At 44.4% G+C, this 22326-nt stretch overlaps 1 protein-coding gene across 4 annotated transcripts in view; it reads right to left on the bottom strand.

The window, feature by feature from the left end:
- The window catches only part of COL14A1 (collagen type XIV alpha 1 chain), a 183273-nt gene extending 161830 nt beyond the window's left edge, over positions 1-21443 (bottom strand). For 2 of the 4 annotated variants that reach the window (XM_079796342.1, XM_079796344.1), the window contains exons 1-3: positions 21065-21443; positions 8531-8656; positions 223-339 (exon numbers count right to left, since the gene is read on the bottom strand). In XM_079796342.1, the coding sequence (XP_079652468.1) occupies positions 223-339; positions 8531-8618 (205 nt within the window). In that variant the 5' untranslated portion in view covers positions 8619-8656; positions 21065-21443. Of the gene's footprint in view, positions 1-222; positions 340-8530; positions 8657-20708; positions 20861-21064 lie in introns of those variants that run through there. The other 2 variants (XM_079796345.1, XM_079796343.1) reach the window with 2 other exon arrangements.
- Between the last annotated feature and the right edge of the window lie 883 nt (positions 21444-22326).

Here is a 22326-nt window from a genome sequence, read left to right as displayed (position 1 = left end):
CCTGGAAATTTCACCTGAGGAGAACTAGGGAGAGCCCAATGGTCCTTCTTCTGACTTTGGGAATATTACTTTCTTAATTAGAAGGTAAGATGTCAAACTCAAATATTAAATTAATAAAAAATACTTTCAGATGCTTTTAAAGCAACATTTAGCACTACACATTTTTAGTTACCCATGTGTACAGATTGCTATACTCTAGAAAATACAGTTGATATTTTTTACCTGAGGCTGGAGTCACAAGAAGTTTGTATCCACCAAATTTCCCTCTTGGAGCCTTCCATGAAATCTGTATACTATCATGAGATAACACATTATATCTTAATCTTGTGGGTGGAGCCACTGTAAAGGAAAAACAAAAAATGATTAAATGTTGAAACATTCAAACCACCATTTAAAGTAAACTGAAAAGTCAAAGCAATATATTCAAAGTACATAAGACCTCTTCAGCCTCAAAATGTGCTCTTTTGACAACCCCATTAATAAATTAATCCGTTTGCAAAACAACACAGACCTAAGAGCATTTGTTTCTTACTCAAGAGATGAGCTTTTGTCAAAAAGTACAGATCTCATGACAAAGAATTATAACTTAGGGTTAGAATTTAATACTCTAATCTAGTTTAAAAATTGAAGCCAATCTTGTACGTAAAATGCTTTCACTATGTTACAAGGATGAATTTTTCTTCTTGGAACATGTGAGCTGTGTTAGTCAGCTAACTCTAGTAGGACCTGTTTTATGCCTTTAGGTTTTTCACTTTAGTAAGCCAATATTCGTTATAATGGGGTCATTTAAGAAGACTGTTATGGACATATGATAGTCATGAGATCTTCGTTTAAAACCACTTGAGAGAAAAATTGTAAAGAACCAAAATTTAAAAAAAGACCAAATACAAGATAATTATGTTTTACAAACTTTGATTTATCCTTCAAGTGTAGCTGATTTATACCTTTCAGAATGATACACAGCACATGGTCATGAATCATCCCAGTCTATTTCATCTGTTCTGATAGCTCACAAAATGGGTAGCTCTATATTACATTTTGTGTAACTCATTCGAACTTCAAAACATATTTTTGGAATGTGATATCAATGTTGCAGAATTTCAAAAGAAATTATATAATATCTACATTGATTTGTCAAAAAAAAAAAGGCTAATGCTTAACAGAAAAATTTAGTACTTATTACCCACTTTTATGCCCACTTTAGGAAACAGAGTGTGGGGAAAGGAAGCAAACACTCTTCTTTTTTTATTGAATTTATTGGGGTGACATTGGCTAATAAAATTACTTAGATTTCAGGTGTACAATTCTGTATCACATCATCTATATATTGTATCATGTGTTCACCACCCCAAGTCAAATCAGGTCTCCTTCCATCAGCATTTATCCCTCCTTTACCTTCTTCTACCTCCCCCCAACCCCCTTTCCCACTGGTTATCACCATACTGTTGTCTGTGTTTATGAATTTTTATGGGATTTTTTGCTTAACCCCTTCACCTTTTTCACCCAGCCCTCCTACCCACTCCCCTGACAGCAGGTATGCAGTTTGAACATTGTGTGATTTCCAGTTCTGTCACTTATTAGATAACCTTGAGCCAGTGACCATTTCTCCTAAAGCCTTGTGTGTGTTTTTTAAGATTACAGCAATACTTTCTGCCCATGATAGATGACATTAAACATGACAATGGGTATAACACATTATAATAGGTGGTCAATAAATATTGGCTTCCTTTCCCCGTTACATCATCTGATGGATAATCTCAGAAGTTCATTTAATCCTCACAAAAAATACATTGCTACCTCAATCTTATATATAAGGAAACCAAGAAGAAGCAAAGAGACTTGCCCAAGTTCACATACTGGTGAACGACAATCTCTGACCCCAGACACAATGCTGTTTCTTTGGGAGGAGATCCATATTAAGAATTCACCCTTCACTGAGATAGATGAATGAGTAATTCACTCCCCTACAAACTATCCACTCATCTTAAAGCAGTAAGCACAGAAGGACACAATCTTAAGAGCACCATTCTCTTTCTTATTGCCCTTTTTGACCTCTCAGTAGAGAATGCCAGCCATGCAAAACAAAAACATTGGCATCCCATTCTCAATTTGACATGAATGGAAGAGGTTACATTTCTCTGGATTGTGGAAAATATGGGTTTGTCATAAGAACAATGACTTTGAAATAGAAGAGGAAGGTGGTTAACGTGAACATTTGGATGAACAGAGAAACTATTATTTTGTTTAGTCCGAAACTTGGGGAGAAAAATCTATTTATAGATAGGTTCTTATTACTTATGGAAGAAAATTAAAAGTAAAAATTTAAACAACATATCCAGTTTCTGAGCCATATCTTTTCAGTGGGCCGATAGCCATCATGGGCCAAGCTTATTGCAAAGTTTTGCATGAATGCACTGATGAAAGAAAGCTGGAGGGCCTGGGAGCCATCAGGTGGGAAAGGATAACTAGCAGGATGGAGGCTGCAGTCCAGGCGGTTCCAAGAGGGTCAACCAATTCTGTCAGCACCCCAAGTGTGCTGACACCTCAAGGAGGGCAAAGAAGTTAACAACATTCGTGATTCCTAGGTTAAAGATTAGAAATCTTTATAGCCTTTTCTACCCAGGCTGCGGTTCTTTAAAGGTTCTTTAAAGGAGTTTATAGCCTGTAGTTTATAGCTAACCTTCTGAACCTAATGAGAACGTAATGAGGATAACCCTGACCATGCCCTGACACCAGAGCATGCTCGGACAGCACAGATGGTGCTCCAGAACCCGGTGTGGCGCTGGCCTCCACCGAACTACTCAAGGAAATGGATTGGGAAGCAAAAGCTTCCTTAATATTCAAATCCATCAACATTCAACCCTTTAATTTACAAATGATTCATATGACTACAGTCTCATTACAACTGCTAGCAAATAGCAATACCAGCATTTTCTTTTATCAAGGGACCACATCTATTGCCTATGTAAGCATAAATGCTCTCACAATCATTAAAAGAAAATGTTGGAGCCCTAGCCGGTTTGGTTCAGTGGATAGTGCATCAGCCTGTGGACCGAAGTAGGGTCCCAGGTTTGATTCCAGTCAAGGGCATGTACCTCAGTTGTAGACCTATTCCCCTTCCCCCTCCCATCCGGGCCCAGGTCAGGGCTCACACAGGAGGCAACCAATCGATGTGTTTCTCTCACATAGATGTTTCTCTCTGTCTTTCCCTCTCTCTTCCACTCTCCCTAAAAATCAATGGAAAAATATCCTTGGGTGAGGATTAACAAAAAATAAATAAAAATTAAGAATAAATAAATAAATAGAAAATCTTAGGCACAAAGTTCACATTTCCTTTATGTTTTTGCCTTTAGGGAAAAACACTGAAAAGAAGAAATGCTAGTTAAGAAAGAGAGAAGCATGAAGTCAGATTTATGAACTTCACAGTTAGCTCCTTCTTCCCTGTATGGGAGGCACTGGGGCTCGTGCCAAAGCCAGGTCAGAAGATTGACAGCAACACTGTAAGTCCATTGGAGAAATAATTGTTCTTATCTCATGGAACAAAAATTTGTGAATATTTAATACCAGACCCACAATTTTTCTTTTTGCGAGCACAAAGCTTCTATACATATACTTAATTGCAGTAATAATTATAAATGCTTGCATGAACTTGACTCAAAGGCCTAAGCTTTTTAAAAAGACAAAAATCAAGTGTAAAGCTTGATGTCTGGCCCACACCAAGAACCAAGAGCAAGCTAACAAACTCATTCTTTGTATGGTGAAGCCAGACTTCCTGTGTGGGATTGGGCCAAATATAACATTTGTGAATATATGCACTTCATCCCAGAGGGGGTTTGAGGAGAAAGACCAAGGAGGGTCCATTGGATATCTTCTTCTCTAGGATTAGGCTTGTTACTTCCCTCTTTGTAAGAGGGAAGATTTTCTTTAAACCCCAAGAATTTCACTGCAATAATTCTCATAGAAATCAAATCTTGTGGTCAGAAAAGGAACGTTTATGTGTTTACATTGAAGCTTCACTGTTATCAGCTACTTTGGAAATTTTATTTCATAATATGACTATTAAAAGGGCTAATTCTCTGCCCTTCCTTCCTTTTTTCCTTTCCTTCCTTCCTTCCTACCTTTCTTTCTTCCTTCCTTCCTTTCTACTTTCCTTCCTTCTTCCTTCCTTTCCTTAATGTTAACTCAACTCAACTGAAATCTTGCTGTTTTGACAAGTGACAACCTACACAAAGGTTTGCTTCCAATGAAATATTCCATTAATTTCTTGAAATACTGCTTTTCACACAGGAACACTGAAATGCAGATCCTCTGCTCTCCACTCCCCATAATCACCTCCCCGCTTCCTTTCCTAACAGCACCTTGGTTTTCTTCCAAAAAACAACACTCCCTTTGCACTGCATGGGGCCCTGGCTATGCTATCAATCCGCCATCCTCCCCTCGCTCAGGGGTAGGAGGTCAGGCTGACTCGCCCAAGAATCTGTCCAAAGATGGAAGGATGGAAAATAGGTCCAGTCATTTCATTCCAAAGACATGCCCTAAAAAAAAAAAAAAAGGTCACTACTTCTAGAAACTATATCCAGGATGTTCCCAGAATCCTATCCTTTTCAAAGTTTAATTTTTTTAACTTTAATTTTATGAGCTACTTCATTACCTACAGTAAATACATTTTTTGCTTAAATTGGCCAGAGTAAGTTTCTTTTATTTGGCACCAAACATCCCTGACTGATAGAGATGGAGCAGTGTGGGCACTGAGAGCATTTTTCCCTTCAAAACATAGTGTAGGGCGCTATGTCAATGGAACAACATTATATTTATTAAGTAAAAGACCTTTACGCAGCAGAGAAGTATTTGGCTAACTTTTTCAAGTCATCTAAAAACAACCTCATACAAACAATAACAACAAAAAACCTTAGTGTTTTTTTTAACCTCAGTCATTTTTTTCAATTACATGCATTGCCCAAATGTTCTATAAATAGAAAAATTAAAATTTGAGAGAAATTTACTGTGGGATATGCTACAGGGTTCTTTTATCTTGCTGGGGCCCTAATATGTTATAATTTCATGATCCCTTATAAAGATGCTGAAAACAGAAGGAAAATATTCTCAACTTCCAAACATGTTTGACTACTAATAACAGCAAATAACATGTGTAAATATGTTAACACAGAGGTCTTTATAAAGTTAAATCTAGCCCCGATGCAAAGTCTCCAATTTTATGTGCTTTGAGGTTTTTAAATGACAGTTACTTTACCTTCAGCGGTTCCTTCTTGTAACCACCCAACACAAACATTGCTAGAACCAAGTACAGATTTACTGCAAAATTCTGAGAAAGTTTTGGTGCCATACTATACACATTTTTTGCCCCTGCAGCCAACACAACATTATTTTTTCTGTGTTCCAGCTCATTTAACAACTTGTCCTAAAAAGAAGATGCTGGACTAACCCAAGTATCAACAGTTATTTGAGCCAATGTGGTTTTACTTTCTCTGGAGAGGGAAAGTACTTCATAAAAGACTCACCTGAAGACACTAAGTGGTAATGCATTACCTGTTCATTAGCAATTTTTTAAAAATAAATGTTTATTGATTTCAGAAAGAAAGGGAGAGGGAAAGAGAGATAGAAACATCAATGATGAGAGAGAATCATTGACAGGCTGCCTCCCGCATGCCCCCTACTGGGGATAGAGCCTGCAACCTGGGCATGTGCAACAATTTAAGAGGGGAGTGTTAATTTCCTGTATGCCATTTAATACTGGCTGCATTAGTTCTCTATTGCTGCTGTAACAAATTACCACAAAGTAGCTGAAAACAACAAAAATTATTACCTGATAGTTCTGGGGAGGGGGGGGTCAAAAGTCTGAAATGGGTCTTACTGGGTTAAAACCAAGGTGTGGGTAGGGTTGCACTCCTTTTTGGAGGCTCCAGGAGAGAATCCATCCTCTTGCCTATTCCAGCTTCTAGAGGTTTCCCACATCCCTTGACTTGAGGCCCCTTCCATCTCCAAAGCCAGCAATGGTTGGTCGAGTCTTCCTCACATGGCGTTACTCTGACATTGGTTCCTCTGCCTTCCTCTTCCATATTTAAGGACCCTGTAATTGGGCCCAAATTGGACTCACCTAGATAATCCAGGATAATCTTCCTATTTTAAGATCCGCTGATGAACAACCTTCAGTGTATCTGACATCTTAACTCCCCTTTGTCATATAGGGGATTAAGATATGAAGGTCTTTGTGGACACATTATCCTGCCTACCACACTGACCTTTTTTCCATTTTGTGCATAAACATGATTCCAAATGTGTCTGTAAGAATATACAGTTTGAGCCCAGCCAGTGTGGCTCAGTGGCTGAGTGTCAGCCTATGAACCAGGAGGTCATGGTTCAATTCCCGGGCTAGGCACATGCCTGCGTTGCTTTAGTTATTCCTATTCCCTCAAACCCCTGAGTCACAAAGATGAGTATGAGTATATTGCTATCAGAGTGTCCCTCAAAGAAGAGCTGTTTAAAATCCTCCATAATTTGGCTTCAATCTAACTATCTTTGTGTGTCTGTTGCCCCACCCCCACAGAACTGGCACTGAATGTACCCTCTTATACTTCTGTCTCCCTGGTGGACAGTAAACAGCTAGAAGGCAAAGAGTAAGTTTCCTTCAGCTTTGTGTCCTGAACCTGACACGCAGTATGTGCCCCATAGAAGTTCATTTAAGACAGAATTTGGTTAACAATGTATATCTGGTGCACAGCACCCCTGGAAGTCCCCCAGAAGAACTCTAGGTCAGTGGTCGGCAAACTCATTAGTCAACAGAGCCAAATATCAACAGCACAACGATTGAAATTTCTTTTGAGAGCCAAATTTTTTAAACTTAAACTTCTTCTAACGCCACTTCTTCAAAACAGACTCACCCAGGCCGTGGTATTTTGTGGAAGAGCCACACTCAAGGGGCCAAAGAGCCGCATGTGGCTCGCGAGCCGCAGTTTGCCAACCACGGCTCTAGGTGATCAGCTACTCAAAGAATGACTATTTCTGAATTGAGCTAGACTGAGATGGCGATTCTGAAGGGCTTTGTGATTTGCCCACCTTTTGCTCCCAAGGACCTGTGTCCTGTATCCCATAGTTTAGAGCAGGGGTCCTCAAACTTTTTAAACAGGGGGCCAGTTCACTGTCCCTCAGACCATTGGAGGGCCGGACTATAGTTTAAAAAAAACTATGAACAAATTCCTATGCACACTGCACATATCTTATTTTGAAGTAAAAAACCAAAACGGCAAAAACACCCGCATGTGGCCCGCGGGCCGTAGTTTGAGGACGCCTGGTTTAGACAGTGAGTTAACTAAGATTTCTATTATCACTTCTCTCATTGCCACAGCTGAAAACATTCTTTCACCATAAATAAGAATTTGTCTACCCAACTCATCCTGATGTGTTGCATGAAGTGTGGGAAATATGGTCAGTAACTCCAGTGATTTAACACTGCTTGAGCATGCAAAGAGTCGAGTTCCATTCCTTTCCAAACAAGTGTGCCTCACTTTAAGGAACCAGGGTGTGGTTCTTGCATTTGACTTCTTTTACAATCTTAAATTCCAAACATAAAACATTAACATCCCTAAAATAACTTTAGCACAGTTAGACTTCATTGCTCAGCTGATGAATGACTATTTCCACATGTTTATCTAGTAATGCCACTTGGAGTACTTATACGTGTTATGCACTTACTTTGGAGTTTAGCATACTTTTTCTATAAAGGGCCAGACAATAAATACTTTAGGTTCTGTGGGCTTTATAGTGTGTGCCATGACTATTCAATTTTGTCGTTGCAGTGTGAAAGCAGCCACAGTCATATATAAACAAATGCTGATTTCCAAAAAAAATAAAAAACAAAAAACTCAAACTTATTTACAAAAGCAAGCAGTGGGCCAGAACAACTCCTGACATACTTTAGAAGATAATGGGAATCAAAAATAAAAGTGCAGGTCCCAATAAAACAAATAGTAGATTTCAAAAACTCAGTTCAATTAAAACCAAGTTAGAAATGCTTACAACGGCGTATCAGCAGCCTCCGTCAGACCCTTAGTAACTTTCACACTATGTCCTCAGTTTTTTTTAAAAAAAGGAGCAAAATTCAGGTCCAGGTATGAAGTGGTTGGAATATTTTGCAGAAACTCTAAGAAACAAACGCATGATTGGAATAGACACACATCATAGCTCCTTATTAACCATTGATTTTATAACGTGTAAATTTGTGTTCCTCATTAAATTGGCACAGACTGAAAAGAAACAAGTTAAGAATAAGCTGTTTAACCAATTGCCACAGATTACTATGCTCAATCACTGGCGAGGTCGTCACCTTCATCCAAGTTGTGGCACATTTTCACAATGTAAATAGTTGGTAGTATTGAGTAAAAACCAGCACATAACCCTGCCTACACACACAGTTGAAGCACTATCCGGGTAAGTAAAATAAATAAATAAAAAACAGTAATCAGAACCAAGAAGGGTAGAGTAGCAGAACCTAATATCTTAAGTTTTCCATTACCTTGACCCTGGACGAAGGTGCAAATGTAAGCCATTGCCAAAAAAGCTGGAAACAGCCAGTACTGCATCTTGCACTGAAAAATCTTCATTTGACTTCTTGCTTTTCACATGGGATGCAGCGCCAGTCCTGGAAACAGAGAGCACAGGGATATTGAGAAGACGGAAAATAAAGTAGCGACATGGCAAACAAGCGAATGGGGATTAGTATTGTCAAGAAGTAATTCATTCATTCAGTAGCGCATCATATATTTCACTCAAACGTATAAACTGATGAAAGAAAGGTGTTTGAAAAGATACTGTAAATGGAGAGAAACACCTGAAATATTTGGAAGAGAAGTTCAGAAGGTATTTTGTGACTCTTTTGAAAGGCATAAATTGCACAGTGAATTTCCCAAGTGGGTAAATTCCTAAGGTTTACCTGAAATAGACATTATAATCAGACAATCACAATTTCCTTGCCAGTAATTTTTAAAAATATATTTTATTATTTCAGGGAGAGGAAAAGAGAGGGGGAAAGAGAAGCATCAATGATGAGAGGAATCATGCATGGATCAGCTGCCTTCCACACACCCCCCACTTGGGATCCAGCCCACAACCCGGGCATGTGCCCTGACCGGAAATTGAACCGGGGACCTCTCGGTTCATGGGTCGACACTCAACCACTTAGCCACATGGGCCAGGCAATAGTTATTACAATACTATTGACTATATTCCCTGTGCTATATTACACATCCCCCTGACTATTTTATAACTACCAATTAGTACTGTTTAAAACCTTCACCTTTTTCACCCAGTCTCCAATCCCCCTCCTTTCAGGCAACCATCAGTCTGTTCTCTGGGTCTATGAATCTGTTCCAAATAAAAGAGGGTAAAGGGGGGTAAATAGTGATGGAAGGAGACTAGCCTGTGGGTGGGGAACACACAATGCAATATACAGATTATGTGTTATAGAATTATACAGGAAACCTATATAATTAACCAATGTAACCCCCAATAAATTCAATAAAATATATATTTTTAAAGTGGTGGTAATATATATGAATGTTACTTGGCCATAAAAAAAAAAAAGGAATGAAATCTTACCATTTGCACAACATGATGGACCTAGAGGGTATTATGTTAAGTGAAATAAGTCAGAGAAAGACAAATACCATATGATTTCACTTATATGTGGGATCTAAAGAAAAAAATAAAAAACACAACTTTTCACTGGGTATTTGTTTCATCCAAGAATGGATGCTGAACCTTGCTTTTGTGACTTTTCATTTACTGAGCTATTCATATTTTCTTCTTTACCTCTTAGTAGAATTATGTTGACAATGCCTAATATTAATCTATCCTTGCAGTCCTACCTGTTCATGGCAATTACTGTGTTTTCTTAAATTTTAATGTAATTATAACAGTTTTAGCTTTCAGCCAAGCCATTTTCAAATAGATGACAAAGTCACGTTACTTCTTAAATGAAGATTCCAATAACTTAAACTCAATAATGACACCATATTTGAGGTATTTATATTGTTTATATTCTTAAACAAGAAAGACATCAACTTATATTTTTTTAAATATTATTTATTGTATCTTATCTTTAAATTCTTCCCCTTCTTGATTGTTTATTTTACATTAGGATGAGTAATAACATATTGGGAGAAGTAGAATTTTAGTTTTCCCAAGGTTTTCTGCCAAGTCTCCAAATTTTTGGACAGTGAAACAGGGGCAAGAAAAATCCCAATTCCTATTAAAGTGCCATGACATAGTTTAACACTGACCAAAATGTCAAAGCCTAGTTTGTTGAAACTATCCAAAAGCCTGCACAAAACTAATAACTCTGCCTTTTTTTTTTTTTTTTTTTTTTAGTTTTAAACATTATGATAGAAATGACTACTTAGTTCTGAGCTCAAAAGGTATAAACAAATTTGGGTAAAGTTGATAATGTTTAGGTACGAGTTTTCTCAAAACACTTGTCACCATTCTATAATCAGTAATGTAAAACTATCCTCATTAGGGCAAATTTTCCCTTCCTCTACTTCATATGTTTGTTTTATTTAATCTCATTTGTACAATTAAATTTAACAAGGATCCCTGAGTACAACTCATTTTATCAAAATTCCTTAAAATATGTATTCTAAAGTTTCGTAAACCATTCCTATACATAAGCACATGTGCCCATGCATGCGCGCGTGCACACACACACATACTTACACAAATATACACACCCACGCCTTGGATAATGTTCTATTCAATCAGTGCTGACTTACAAAAAAAAAAAAAAACAACTATAAACTTAAACAAAATTGTAGCTAGCCATCTGGCATACCAGACCCTGAGAGAGATTATTTATAGTATTACAATTTTCATTCCAACAGTCATTTATTGAGAGCCCTACTATATAACCAAAGCTCTCTCCTTGGTACTAAAGAAGATACAAAAGTTCATACTATATAATCCCTGCCCTCAATCAGCTTACTTACAACTTTATTGAAGAGGAAGAAAGAGAGCAAATATGTTGCCAAGTTAAATGAACTAAGTGTGAAATAGAAAAAAGAGCACAAAGCGATGATATATAAATAGAAACCTGAGAGTTAGGAAGACAGTAATAATTTGCTAGAGGTCCTTGACTAACTGGTTTAAAGATTCTACAACTTGATTTCTTATTTAATAAAATGTGCAAATTAACATGTACCTCATGGAATGATTGTGATCATGTTAATAATGTCACAGGTAGCTCTTAAAATGTTCTAACTAGTTGCATGTTAGCAATGGCTTGTAAGAATGCAAAGGAAAAGGAAATATATATATATATATATATATATATATATATATATATATATATATGCCTAAGCAACCAACTGAATGACCGGAACAACTGGTCAACCAGTCGCTATGATGCACACTGACCACCAGGGGGCAGAAGCTCAAAGCAGGAGCTGCCCCCTGGTGGTCAGTGAGCTCCCACAGCCAACCTCCCACAGCCAGCCAACCTCCTCCGGTCCCTTCCCCTGGCCAGCAAACCTCCTGCAGTCCCTCCCCGTGTCCAGCAGGCCCCATCTGGCAGGCCCTGTCCGGCAGCCAGCAAGCCCACAGGCCCCAGGCGAGATGGCCACGATAGGCCCTGATTGCCGGCCAGGTCTAGGAACCCCATCCGTGTACGAATTTCATTCACCAGGCCCCTAGTGATAATAAATAATTTGTTACTTGAATGGCTACTAAACGAGGAAGGAGTCAAGAAGTCCTTATCTCTCCCATCATATTAAGGTTTCAGGACTAACTTGGCATAAAGGTTTAGGCAAAAACTGAAGACCCAGATAATGACAGAGGCACAGTATTTGCATGGGTGAATGACTTAACTTTTCTAAGTACATTCTGAACCATTTTTATCATTTTCCAGATGACAGCTCTGTATAGGTTCAAATTAATCAACCATAGGAAAATGTGGAAGATTTGACTTAAGAGCAATTCATAGATTTAGAAAGACTTAGCAGTTCTAGCTAACAACTTCATGCAAAAATCTGAAGAAAAAAAAAAAAGACTATTTTAAGCACGTTTTAAATCAAGCCCAGGAAAAATAAGAATCAGAGGCACGTAATGGTTGTCTTCAAGTATTTGAAGAACACTCATGTGGAAAATAACATGAAATAAAAGAGCTACAGACTAATATCACATATTTATATCAGTGTAAAAATTATTGTGTCCAGCTGCTATAAATACAACTTTTGGATCAATGGACTAATCCACAGAAATGTGGGTTTGAATATAAAAACACTTAGAATAGGTTCCTCTCTTTTAATAGAAGTTCTGAGATAGAATGCTTCTCTTCTAAGATCAACGATAGGACAACACTGTCAACATTGTAACATCTTACCATTTCATTCAACATTGCACCAGAGGTCCTAGTCAGTGCAATAATGTAAGAAAAACAAATAAAAGGCAGAAAGAGTGGGAAGGAAGAAATAAAATTATCTTTATTTCTAATCAATGATAAGATTCCACCAGCCAAGCCACGCCCACCAGCCAAGCCATGCCCACCAACCAATCAGGATGAGTATGCAAATTATCCCCAACAAAGATGGCGGCTAATTTGCATATCAAGACAGCGTAGAAAGAAGCCAAGAGCTGCAGAAGGGAGCAAAGCTGCGGAGAAGCAAGCAAGCCGGGGGGGGGGAGGAGAAGGGAGGAGCCGAGGCGGGGCCGGGGGAGAAGGGAGAAAAGCAGGCAGGCTGGCGGAGAAGGCGGGGCGGGGGAGAAGGGAGGAGCGGAGGCGGGGCCGGGGGAGAAGGGAAAAGCAGGCTGGCTTGCGGAGAAGGTGGGGCGGGGAGAAGGGAGGAGCGCAGGCGGGGCCGGGGGAGAAGGAAGAAGAGCGGGCTGGCAGAGAAGGGAGAAAAGCAGGGGGGCTGGCGGAGAAGGCGGGGCGGGGGAGAAGGGAGGAGCGCAGGCGGAGCCGGGGGAGAAGAAGAGCGGGAGGGCTGGCAGAGAAGGGAGAAAAGCAGCGGGGCTGGCAGAGAAGGCGGGGTGGGGGACAAGGGAGGAGAGCAGGCAGGGCGGGGTAGAGTGCAGCAGGAAACCCTATTGCAGGATTTTTCCTGCAACGGGAACGCTACTCTCACTATAATTCTTCAGCTAATTTTATGGCCCAGGAACTATTTTTATCTTTAGGGTCTTGGGTACCATAAGACATCTAAATGGACAGTTTAACCCACAATCAATGGCTGGTGTTGCTAAGTGGTTAGACTATCAGCCTGTGCACCGAAGGATCATGGATTCAATTCCTGGTCAAGGGCATATACCTGAGTTGCAGATTCAATCCCTGGCCCCAGTCGGGGTATGTGTAGGAAGCAACCAATTGATGTGTGTCTCTCACATCAATGTTTTTCTCTCTCTCTCCCCCTTCCACTCTCTCTAAAAATCAATGGAAAAAATATCCTTGGGTGAGGATAAACAAAATAAATAAATAAATAAATGCATACATACATACATACATAAAGGTTCACAGTACATAACAGGCCAACAATAAATATTGATGGATTTAATGATCAGTAATTGAATGATCAGGTGTGATGTGTACGGTTCACAGTTGATGCACTGCATAATTTGCACTTGGCCTAGGGTGAGTGATGCTTGAAACTGGCAGACATTATGCTCTCAAAGTTGTATGCGAAGCTGTGTTACCCAGGGGAAGGGGTGCCGTTTTCTTCTCCGAAAGACACAGGCCTGCCCAGAGGAATCACCTTTCCCACATTCACAGGAAGACCTATGGACTATTCAAATGCAAGAGATTTGACTGGAAATCAGCCTCAGAAATACAGCTGCTCAGTCTTAAACTGGGTGCTCTAAATTCTGCACCATAAAAGGCTATAACCTCCCAAAAGTATGGCAAATTGGAGTGACAGCTCCTTGACTCAGGAATGTTCTACCACCTATACCTATAAGTAATACAAAGGGTAGCCACACTTCTCAGCAAAGACATCCCATCCTTCGCACAGCCTTCCTGCTCTTCCAAGTCTGAGCCAGATGCTCCTCCAGTGTTTCCGTCAATAGTAACCTTTCTATTCCACCCTGGAGCACTTAAGACTGCATTGTAATTGGCCATTTGCATTTCTATCTACCAAAGTGGTTTATTCTCCACTGAATTTTGAGCGCTTAGCACAGTTTCAGTACAAGGCAGGAGGCAGGACTTGGAAGTAGAGGAAGAATGGAATGAAAAACAGACCTGCAGTAGAATGTCATTTTTACATATCAATTCAGTGAGCTCCTCTCTATAAAATCAGACAGAAAACCACCCAGGAGCAGATCTTTATTCATTACATGGTCCCCTGAGTATCCCTAGTTATAGCACCATCCTGAGACACTCAACCAACTCAGCAAAGCCCAGCCTCCTTCTGGATCAGTTTTCATAAACATCTCTGATAATTTCTTACAGAAAAGAGACCAAGCACTGATCCCTAACATTCAGAGTCAGGGACACCTGCCAGGCTAGCTCCACCAACAAGCACCCAATTGGCAGAAAAGATTGCCAAGAACATTGATAAGGAATTGCCTTGAAGAAATGGGGTGTCTAGATTCTGAGGCCTGACTTAAATAGACACTCAGATCTCAGAACTTCCCATTGCCTTTCTTGTCACAATCCCTGCAATCAATCAATCAATCAGCAAGCAAGCAGAGAAAGAGAGATGGGGAAAGTGGTAAAAAGGGAAAAAAGAATGGAAAGAAGAAAAGAAGCAGGAGATAAGAGTAAGCATTTTTGTCTTCCAGGCTCTGTACTAGATGATCTCAGATTTTACAATCCTATAACATGATTGCTATACTCCTCATTTTCTGGATGGGAAGCTCAGAAATATTAAGGAACATGGATGAGACACAGATGAGCTGGTTTAGATTTTACCCAAATCTATCTGCCTTCCATCCCGTTTCAAATATAGATTATACTAGAAGCCCGATGCACGAAGATTCATGCTAGAATGGGCTTTCCTTTCCCTGGCTGTTGGTACCACCCTTCCACTCCGGCCCAGCCCCTTTCTGCTCAGGCCCTGGAGCCACCTCTTTCCGCTCTGGCCCCACCTTCCCACGCTTCCCAGAGGCCCTGAGAGACAGGGGGTGGGGCAGAACGCCTGCGTCCCGCCCCTGTCACTCTGCGCCTGTGTATGCAAATTAACCGCCATCTTTGTTGGGTTAATTTGCATACCACTCCTGATTGGCTGGTGGTGTAGCGGAGGTACGGTCAATTTACATGTTTGTCTATTATTAGGTAAGATGGCCTCCATGGACATCATCCATTTCTGGTCACATATCCCTCCCCCACCGTCCTCAAAGAAGCTGATGGAGACCAAATCCAATGAGACCTGAGTTCAAACCTCATATAGATTTTTCTTAATCAGGTAGCTGTCCCTGGCTGGTGTTGTGACCCCAGGCAAGGTAGTTTATATCCCTGAATTTCAGTGATTTAATTGGAAAACAAGTGTGTTACTGAAAAGGAAAGGGCAGATACTCAATAGGTTCTCAAAAATATATATATCCTATCTAATAAAATAGTAATATGCAAATTGACCATCACTCCAACACACAAGATGGCTGCCCCCATGTGGTCAAAGATGGCTGCCCCCATGTGGACACAAGATGGCCACCACAAGATGGCCAGCAGGGGAGGGCAGTTGGGAGGGACCAGGCCTGCAAGGGAGGGCAGTTGGGGGTGATCAAGCCTGCAGGGAAGGGCAGTTAGGGTTGACCATGCCTGAGGAGGAGGGAAGTTGGGGGCAACCGGGCCTGCAGGGGAGGGCAGTTAGGGGCAAACAGGCTGGCAGGGGAGCAGTTAGGCATCAATCAGGCTGGCAGGGGAGTGGTTAGGGGGTGATCAGGCTGGCAGGCAGAAGTGGTTAGGGGCAATCAGGAAGAAAGGCGGGTGAGCAGTTGGAGCCAGCAGTCCTGGATTGTGAGAGGGATGTCTGACTGCTCGATTTAGGCCCGATCCCGGTAGGGGTCCCAGATTGGAGAGGGTGCAGGCTGGGCTGAGGGACACATCCCCATGCACGAATTTCGTGCACTGGGCCTCTAGTGTGTGTGTATATATATATATACACACACACATATATATATATATATATATATACACGCATATATATATATACTAGAAGCCCGGTGCACGAAATTCGTGCATGGCAGGGGGTTGTCCCTCAGCCCAGCCTGTACCCTCTCCAATCTGGAATTCCTGGAGGGATGTCCGACTGCCCGTTTAGGCCCGATCCTGGTGGGATCGGGCCTAAACGGGCAGTCGGACATCCCTCTCACAATCCAGGACTGCTGGCTCCCAACTGCTTGCCTGCCTGCCTTCCTGATTGCCCCTAACTGCTTCTGCCTGCCAGCATGATCACCCCCTAACCACTCCGCTGCCAGCCTGGTTGATGCTTAACTGCTCCCCTGCCAGCCTGTTTGCCCCCAACTTCCCTCCTCTGCCAGCCTGGTCACCCCTAACTGCCCTCTCCTGCAGGGTTGATCACCTCCAACTGCCCTCCCTTGCAAGCCTGGTCCCTCACAACTGCCCTCCCTTGCAGGCCGGGTGCCTCCCAACTGCCCTCTCCTGCTGGCCATCTTGCAGTGGCCATCTTGTGTCCACATGGGGGCAGGATCTTTGACCACATGGGGGCAGCTATATTGTGTGTTGCAGTGATGATCAATCTGTATATTACTCTTTTATTAGATAGGATAGAGGCCTGGTGCACGGGTGGGGGCCAGCTGGTTTGCCCTGAAGGGTGTCACAGATAAGGGTGGGGGTTCCCTTGGAGTGTGGGGCAGCCTGAGCGAGGGGCCTGTGGTGGTTTGAAGGCTGGCCACACCCCCTGGCAACCCAAGGGGAGGCCCTGGTATCTGGAATTTATTTTCCTTCTACAATTGAAACTTTGTAGCCTGGGGCAAAGCCAAGCCTGCTGCTCCCTCCGGGGTGGCAGCCATTTATGTGGCAGTTAATTCACCTTCTACAATTGAAACTTTGTAGCCTTAAGCAGGTGAGCCCAGCCAGGGTGTGCGGAAAGCTTTGCTTCCCCTGTTGCCGCCGGCAACCCTGGCTTGCTCTCTCAAGCTCCATTCTGCCGCCATTTGTTTGAATTTGTTTACCTTCTATAATTGAAACTTTGTAGCTTGAGTGGAGGCTTAGGCCTGCAACGGCTATGGAAAGCTTGGCTTCCTCTGTTACCTAGGAAACCTTGCTCTCTGTGGCTGTAGCCATCTTGGATTGGGGTTAATTTGCATACTCGCCCTGATTGGATGGTGGGCGTGGCTTGGCTGGTGGGCGTGGCTTATGTAGCGGAATGATGGTTAATTTGCATATTACCATTTTATTAGAGAGGATACACTAATAAAAGGGTAATATGTAAATTGGTCAGGATGCCCTCACAGTAACGACCGAACAGCAGACTGCATGGGGCGACAAAGCCGGCAGGGGTGTTAGTGAGGGACGACCAAACGACTGAACAGCAGCCTGCGTGGGGCAACCAGGCCGGCAGGGGGTGCAGTGAGGGGTGACCAAACGACCAAACAGCAGGCTGCATGGGGCAACCAGGCCTGCAGTGGGGCAGTGAGGGGCTACCAAGACAGCAGGGCGGGGGGGACAGTTGGGGGCAACCAGGCCAGTAGGAGCGGCAGTTAGGAGGCAGTGGTCCTAGATTGTGAGAGGGATGTCCGACTGCCGGTTTAGGCCTGATCCTTGGAATCGGGCCTAAACCGGCAGTTGGACATCCCCCGAGGTGTCCTGGATTAGAGAGGGTGCAGGCTGGGCTGAGGGGGACCCCCCCCCCCATGCACGAATTTTGTGCACCAGCCTCTAGTGTATGTGTGTGTGTGTGTGTGTGTGTGTGTGTGTATATATATATATATCCAGAAATTCCACCACACACACATACACACCCACCACCCCACTGGAACAGGATGAGGTTTGGTGTTCATTCAAGGCTTATTTTACATAGAAGAGTAACTGGATCCCTGCCCCACTTTATTTAGTTACAGAAGGAGCAAGAAGAAATTGTTTTCCTGACATCCAGCACTAAGGAGGAAGTTTGCTTTTGTCACTTTCCTCTTACCTACCCCCTCCTCCCACTGGCTGGCCTCTCTGTTCCCCCCAGGAACCATCCAGTGCATTTACCAACGACCTTGTTCTCTACAAACTGTCATAATCCCAGATATTTTGTTAGCTCAGTGGTGCTCAAACAGCACCACCTCAGCCTGCAGCAATTCAGGCAGGACCCTGTCCTTGAAAGGAATCTTAGGTTACACTCGAAGGGCCAGGAAACAGCAGTCATCTGGCTGCGTTTGGATTAACTGATAGCAAATGTGCCTCCAGAGCCATGTAACTACAGAGATTGTCAGCTGAAAACAGGCTTTGCATTTCACTCTGTGTGAGCCTGTTTGTGTTTCACTAAGTGACAGGAGGAAGTATTTAAAAGCCAAAGAGAGAACACCTCCAAAGGGCCTCTCTGCTAGACTGGGGCTGCCCCAGTACCCCTCAAACAATACCAGTTCGCTCAGCCCGTTCTTAAGGCCAGCCCTGCCTGGTTCTGAAGACCAAGTCATGCACAGAAGGCCCCCAAAGTTCTCTGAAGTCCTCAGCTGGACCGTTAGCAGCAGGATAAGGGCCAAAGGGCTCCTCCCATCAACCCTGAAGCTTGGGACCCACCCAAGACTGCTCCAGGAATTCTAATGGTTCCAACGAATCCTATCCAGGGAATCACTAGGAAGCCTCACCAGTGTGACTCCTATCCTTTCCAAGGGACCCCCGGGAGGTCAGGGCTGCAGTGGAGGTTCAGGTCCTGGCTCAGGGCTCCCAGGCAGGAGGAGATGCCTGCCCCGTATTTGCAGAGAGAGCATCCTGAACATCATGGATAAACCTTGGAAACATTTTGCTAGGTGAGAGAAGCCAGTCACGAAGGACCACACACATATTGCATGCTTCCATTTATTTGAAATGTCAACAGAAAGTAGATTAGTGGTTGCCAGGGGCTGGGTGGGTGGGGAGAGCAGGTTGAGAAGAAATGGGGAGTTACTACTAACAGGTATGGGGTTTCCTTTTGGAGTGATAAAAATGTTCTAAAACGGATTGTGGTGATGGTTGCACAACACTGTGAATATACTAAAAACCTCAGAATGGTACACCTATATGGTATATGAATTATATCTCAATAAAACTATTTTTTAAACAATACTACCCTAGCCCTAACCGGTTTGGCTCAGGGGATAGAGTGTCGGCCTGCGGACTCAAGGGCCCCAGGTTCCATTCCGGTCAAGGACATGTACTTTGGTTGCAGGCACATCACCAGTGGGGGGTGTGCAGGAGGCAGCTGATTGATGTTTCTCTCTCATCAATGTTTCTAACTCTCTTCCCCTCTCCCTTCCTCTCTGTAAAATAGCAATAAAACATTTTTTAAAAATACTACCCTAAAGCTTTGTCTTACAGTAACCACACACTGGGGCCATGTTCAGAGGAAATCCATCCACGTTGCTCTTTTAGAACAACCGAAAATCCAAGTGCTATCCATTCATTCACTCACTCACTCACTCACTCACTCATCTACAGTTACCAGTGAGTTCTCTGGATGGAAGAGGCCCACCTGGTGAGAAAAGCACTCCAGTTCTCCTCACTGCCCCCAGCTTCAGCCTGTTTGCTGGATTGGCCTAGGGCCTCTTTATCACCTGCTGCAACTGGGAAGTGCCCCCGTCTGCCCTCCAGAGGTGAGGAGCCCCAGAGCCTTTAACAGGGAAACAACAGGGAAACTGCTTTCCATTCCTGCTCCCTACAGAGCCACCAAAGTCTTATCCCCACATTTCTTTGTTCCCGTTCGCTCCCATCTCCTTCAGCTGCTGCCAGCAGCGGACTCTCAGAAACTTCCAGAAGGGAGTCCAAAACTTCCAAAGGGAATGGGGCTCTCGGTAGCAGTTCCAGAAGCAATTCTCTGGGGGAAATCCAGGCCTCTGTGCGAGCTGCACACAAGCCCCATTTGGGCACTTTCCTTAAGCGCAAGTCGAAGCAGAAGGGGCGACCCCAGGTCAACCCTCAGCTAGCTCCCGGGCCAGAGGGCGTGCTTGCCACAGCGGACCCAAGAACCCAGCTCCTAAGGCTGAGTGCCTATGGTCTGGACATGCAGGCGGTGTCCAGCCTTACCTAGCGGCCGGGCGCGGGCTCCTCTGGGCCCGGCCCTAACCTGTCTTGCCTGCGCGCACTGCACGCCAAAGCTCGGCTCACGCACGCAGGGCATGCATCTTAGCCCATCGGCTGAGTACGAGGAGGCTTGAGGCAGGGAGGGGTCCAGAGGGATAAAATGGGGGGGGGGGGGGGGGGGGCGGGGGAGGAACCCGGGCAGAGAGGACCTTCCAACAACACAGCCTGGTGGTGCATCTCAAAGCTGCACCCGAAGCAAAACGCGCAAAGCATCTGGAAGGCAGAGACGTGGACGCGCGGCTACCACCAGCATCCTACATCGATGCGCTCCGCCTGGAGGTCCTCTTTGCCTCCAGCGCTAACCGGTGGTGGAACCAAGCAGTGCCTGGGTGAGTTGTCCCCCACGATCTCCATCGACTGCTCTCTCAAGTGAACCCCAATACAATCTAAATAAAAACAGCATGCTTTCTGTGTATATACAGCTCTCCAAGACAAGTCCCTACACCCCCCTTTCACCAGACTGCAGCCTTTACTAAGCCGGTTCTACCTGGAAATTCTGGTGTCGCCACCGTCTCGAAGCCAGACCGGACCCTCTTCTTCCCGCCGCACGCTCACAGCACCCAAGTGCAGAGAAAAACTCCCGGAGCAAAACAAGGCACCGTCGCTACCTTTGCCTTCACGTCACTCGGCGCGTCCAATCTCCCTGCGCAGTGACCCCCGCGAGGAGACTTAGGGGTGCACGGTCTCATCCCACCCAAAGGTCCCCGGGCCATCCAGGGCGCGCGCCGAAGTCCAAGAAATTGCATTGCATCTGCAGGTGGCTAGCCCTCTCCACTCTTCCTTCCTCACGAATAGACTTTTCAAAGCCAACCCGAGGAAAGGCAGAGAAAGCTTGGAACTGACCTGTGCAGGGCAAGGTTCCAGCCCAGGTTGGAGACCTCCTGGTGCGTAGGGAAGATCCACGTTCCGCCGCGAGTTCGTTCTTGGCAGCGCACGACTCTCACTCGCTTCCCGCCTGGTGCCCCTTTTAATTAGCCTCTCTCCTCTCTTTCTTCCTCCCTCCCTCACCCTCTCCCTCTCCCGCTCCTTCTCCCGTCCGCCCCGAGCAGCCGCCTCCTCTCCGCCGCTTCCCTCCCGCTGGGCGCCCTGGATCAGATAAGAGGAAAGGACAGGCAGCGGGCGGCCAATTATAAAGTGGAAGGTGGCCGCGGGGGCGGAGGTTGGGGTGGTGGGAGGCAGGCCTAAGTTCCAGACACCCCCCCACTTTATTTCCTCCTCCTTTCCCTACCCCCCGCCCCAAAAAGATGCTCCGAGGAGTCCGCCCCGCCCCGCCCCGCCCCGCGCACGCGCTCGCGCTCGCGCAGACCTGGGGGCCCCAGGTGCGCCGCTGAGCGTCCTGCGCCCGCGAAGAGTGGCTTCCGCTCCTCCCCTCCGCCCTAGGTAGTGAGGGCTGCCAAAGCCGGCCCTGCCGTAGCTTGGGAAGGTCGGGAGCCCCCGGTACTCAGGTGCTGTGTGCCCACCTTCCCATTCCCAAAGACCGGCCGCGTCCTCCCGCGTCAGGGGCCCTGCGCCACTGTAAGAGGTAGTGGCCTGTTAGCCTCCTCTCCTCGCTCTTCCTTTCCCGAACTTCTAACGAGAGCTATGAAATGCCAAGGCAGCGATGTCCAAACTTTAATGTGCCGGAGAATGATCCGGGGTGTCGAAATGGACATTTTTGTAGCTTTAAAAGGAAAAAAATGTCGACAGTTTCCTGTGGCTGGACTTCCCAACCTGCAGATCCCCACTCACAGAGATGCTCACTCAACACGTGGGCTGAGGCCAGGGACGCAGCATTTATCAAACCCCCTGGTGGTTCTGATCCATGCAGGTCATCCTTCGAGATCTGAAGCACAGCCACCCCTGAGATGAGAAACGCAGGAGGCGCGCCAACGCCCTGCACTGTCAGCCCTGGGCCCCTTAGAAAGCCATCGTCCTTACCCATTTTTAAACCATGCAAACAATCCCAAACCCCCCGCGGTGTTATTTACAGTCGAGCTCGTTGTGTGCGCACAAATGTTGGGGAAGGAGGTATAGAAACTGAGAATTTCGCAAGAACCCATTTTTGTGAGACAGTACTTTCTTTCTCGCCTTGGAAAACTGAAAAGAGGGTATTTCACCACCCACCA

Source organism: Cnephaeus nilssonii (genome assembly GCF_951640355.1).
Source record: "Cnephaeus nilssonii genome assembly, chromosome: 18".
NCBI lineage: Eukaryota > Metazoa > Chordata > Mammalia > Chiroptera > Vespertilionidae > Cnephaeus > Cnephaeus nilssonii.
This window is presented reverse-complemented; position numbering and strand designations above follow the sequence as displayed.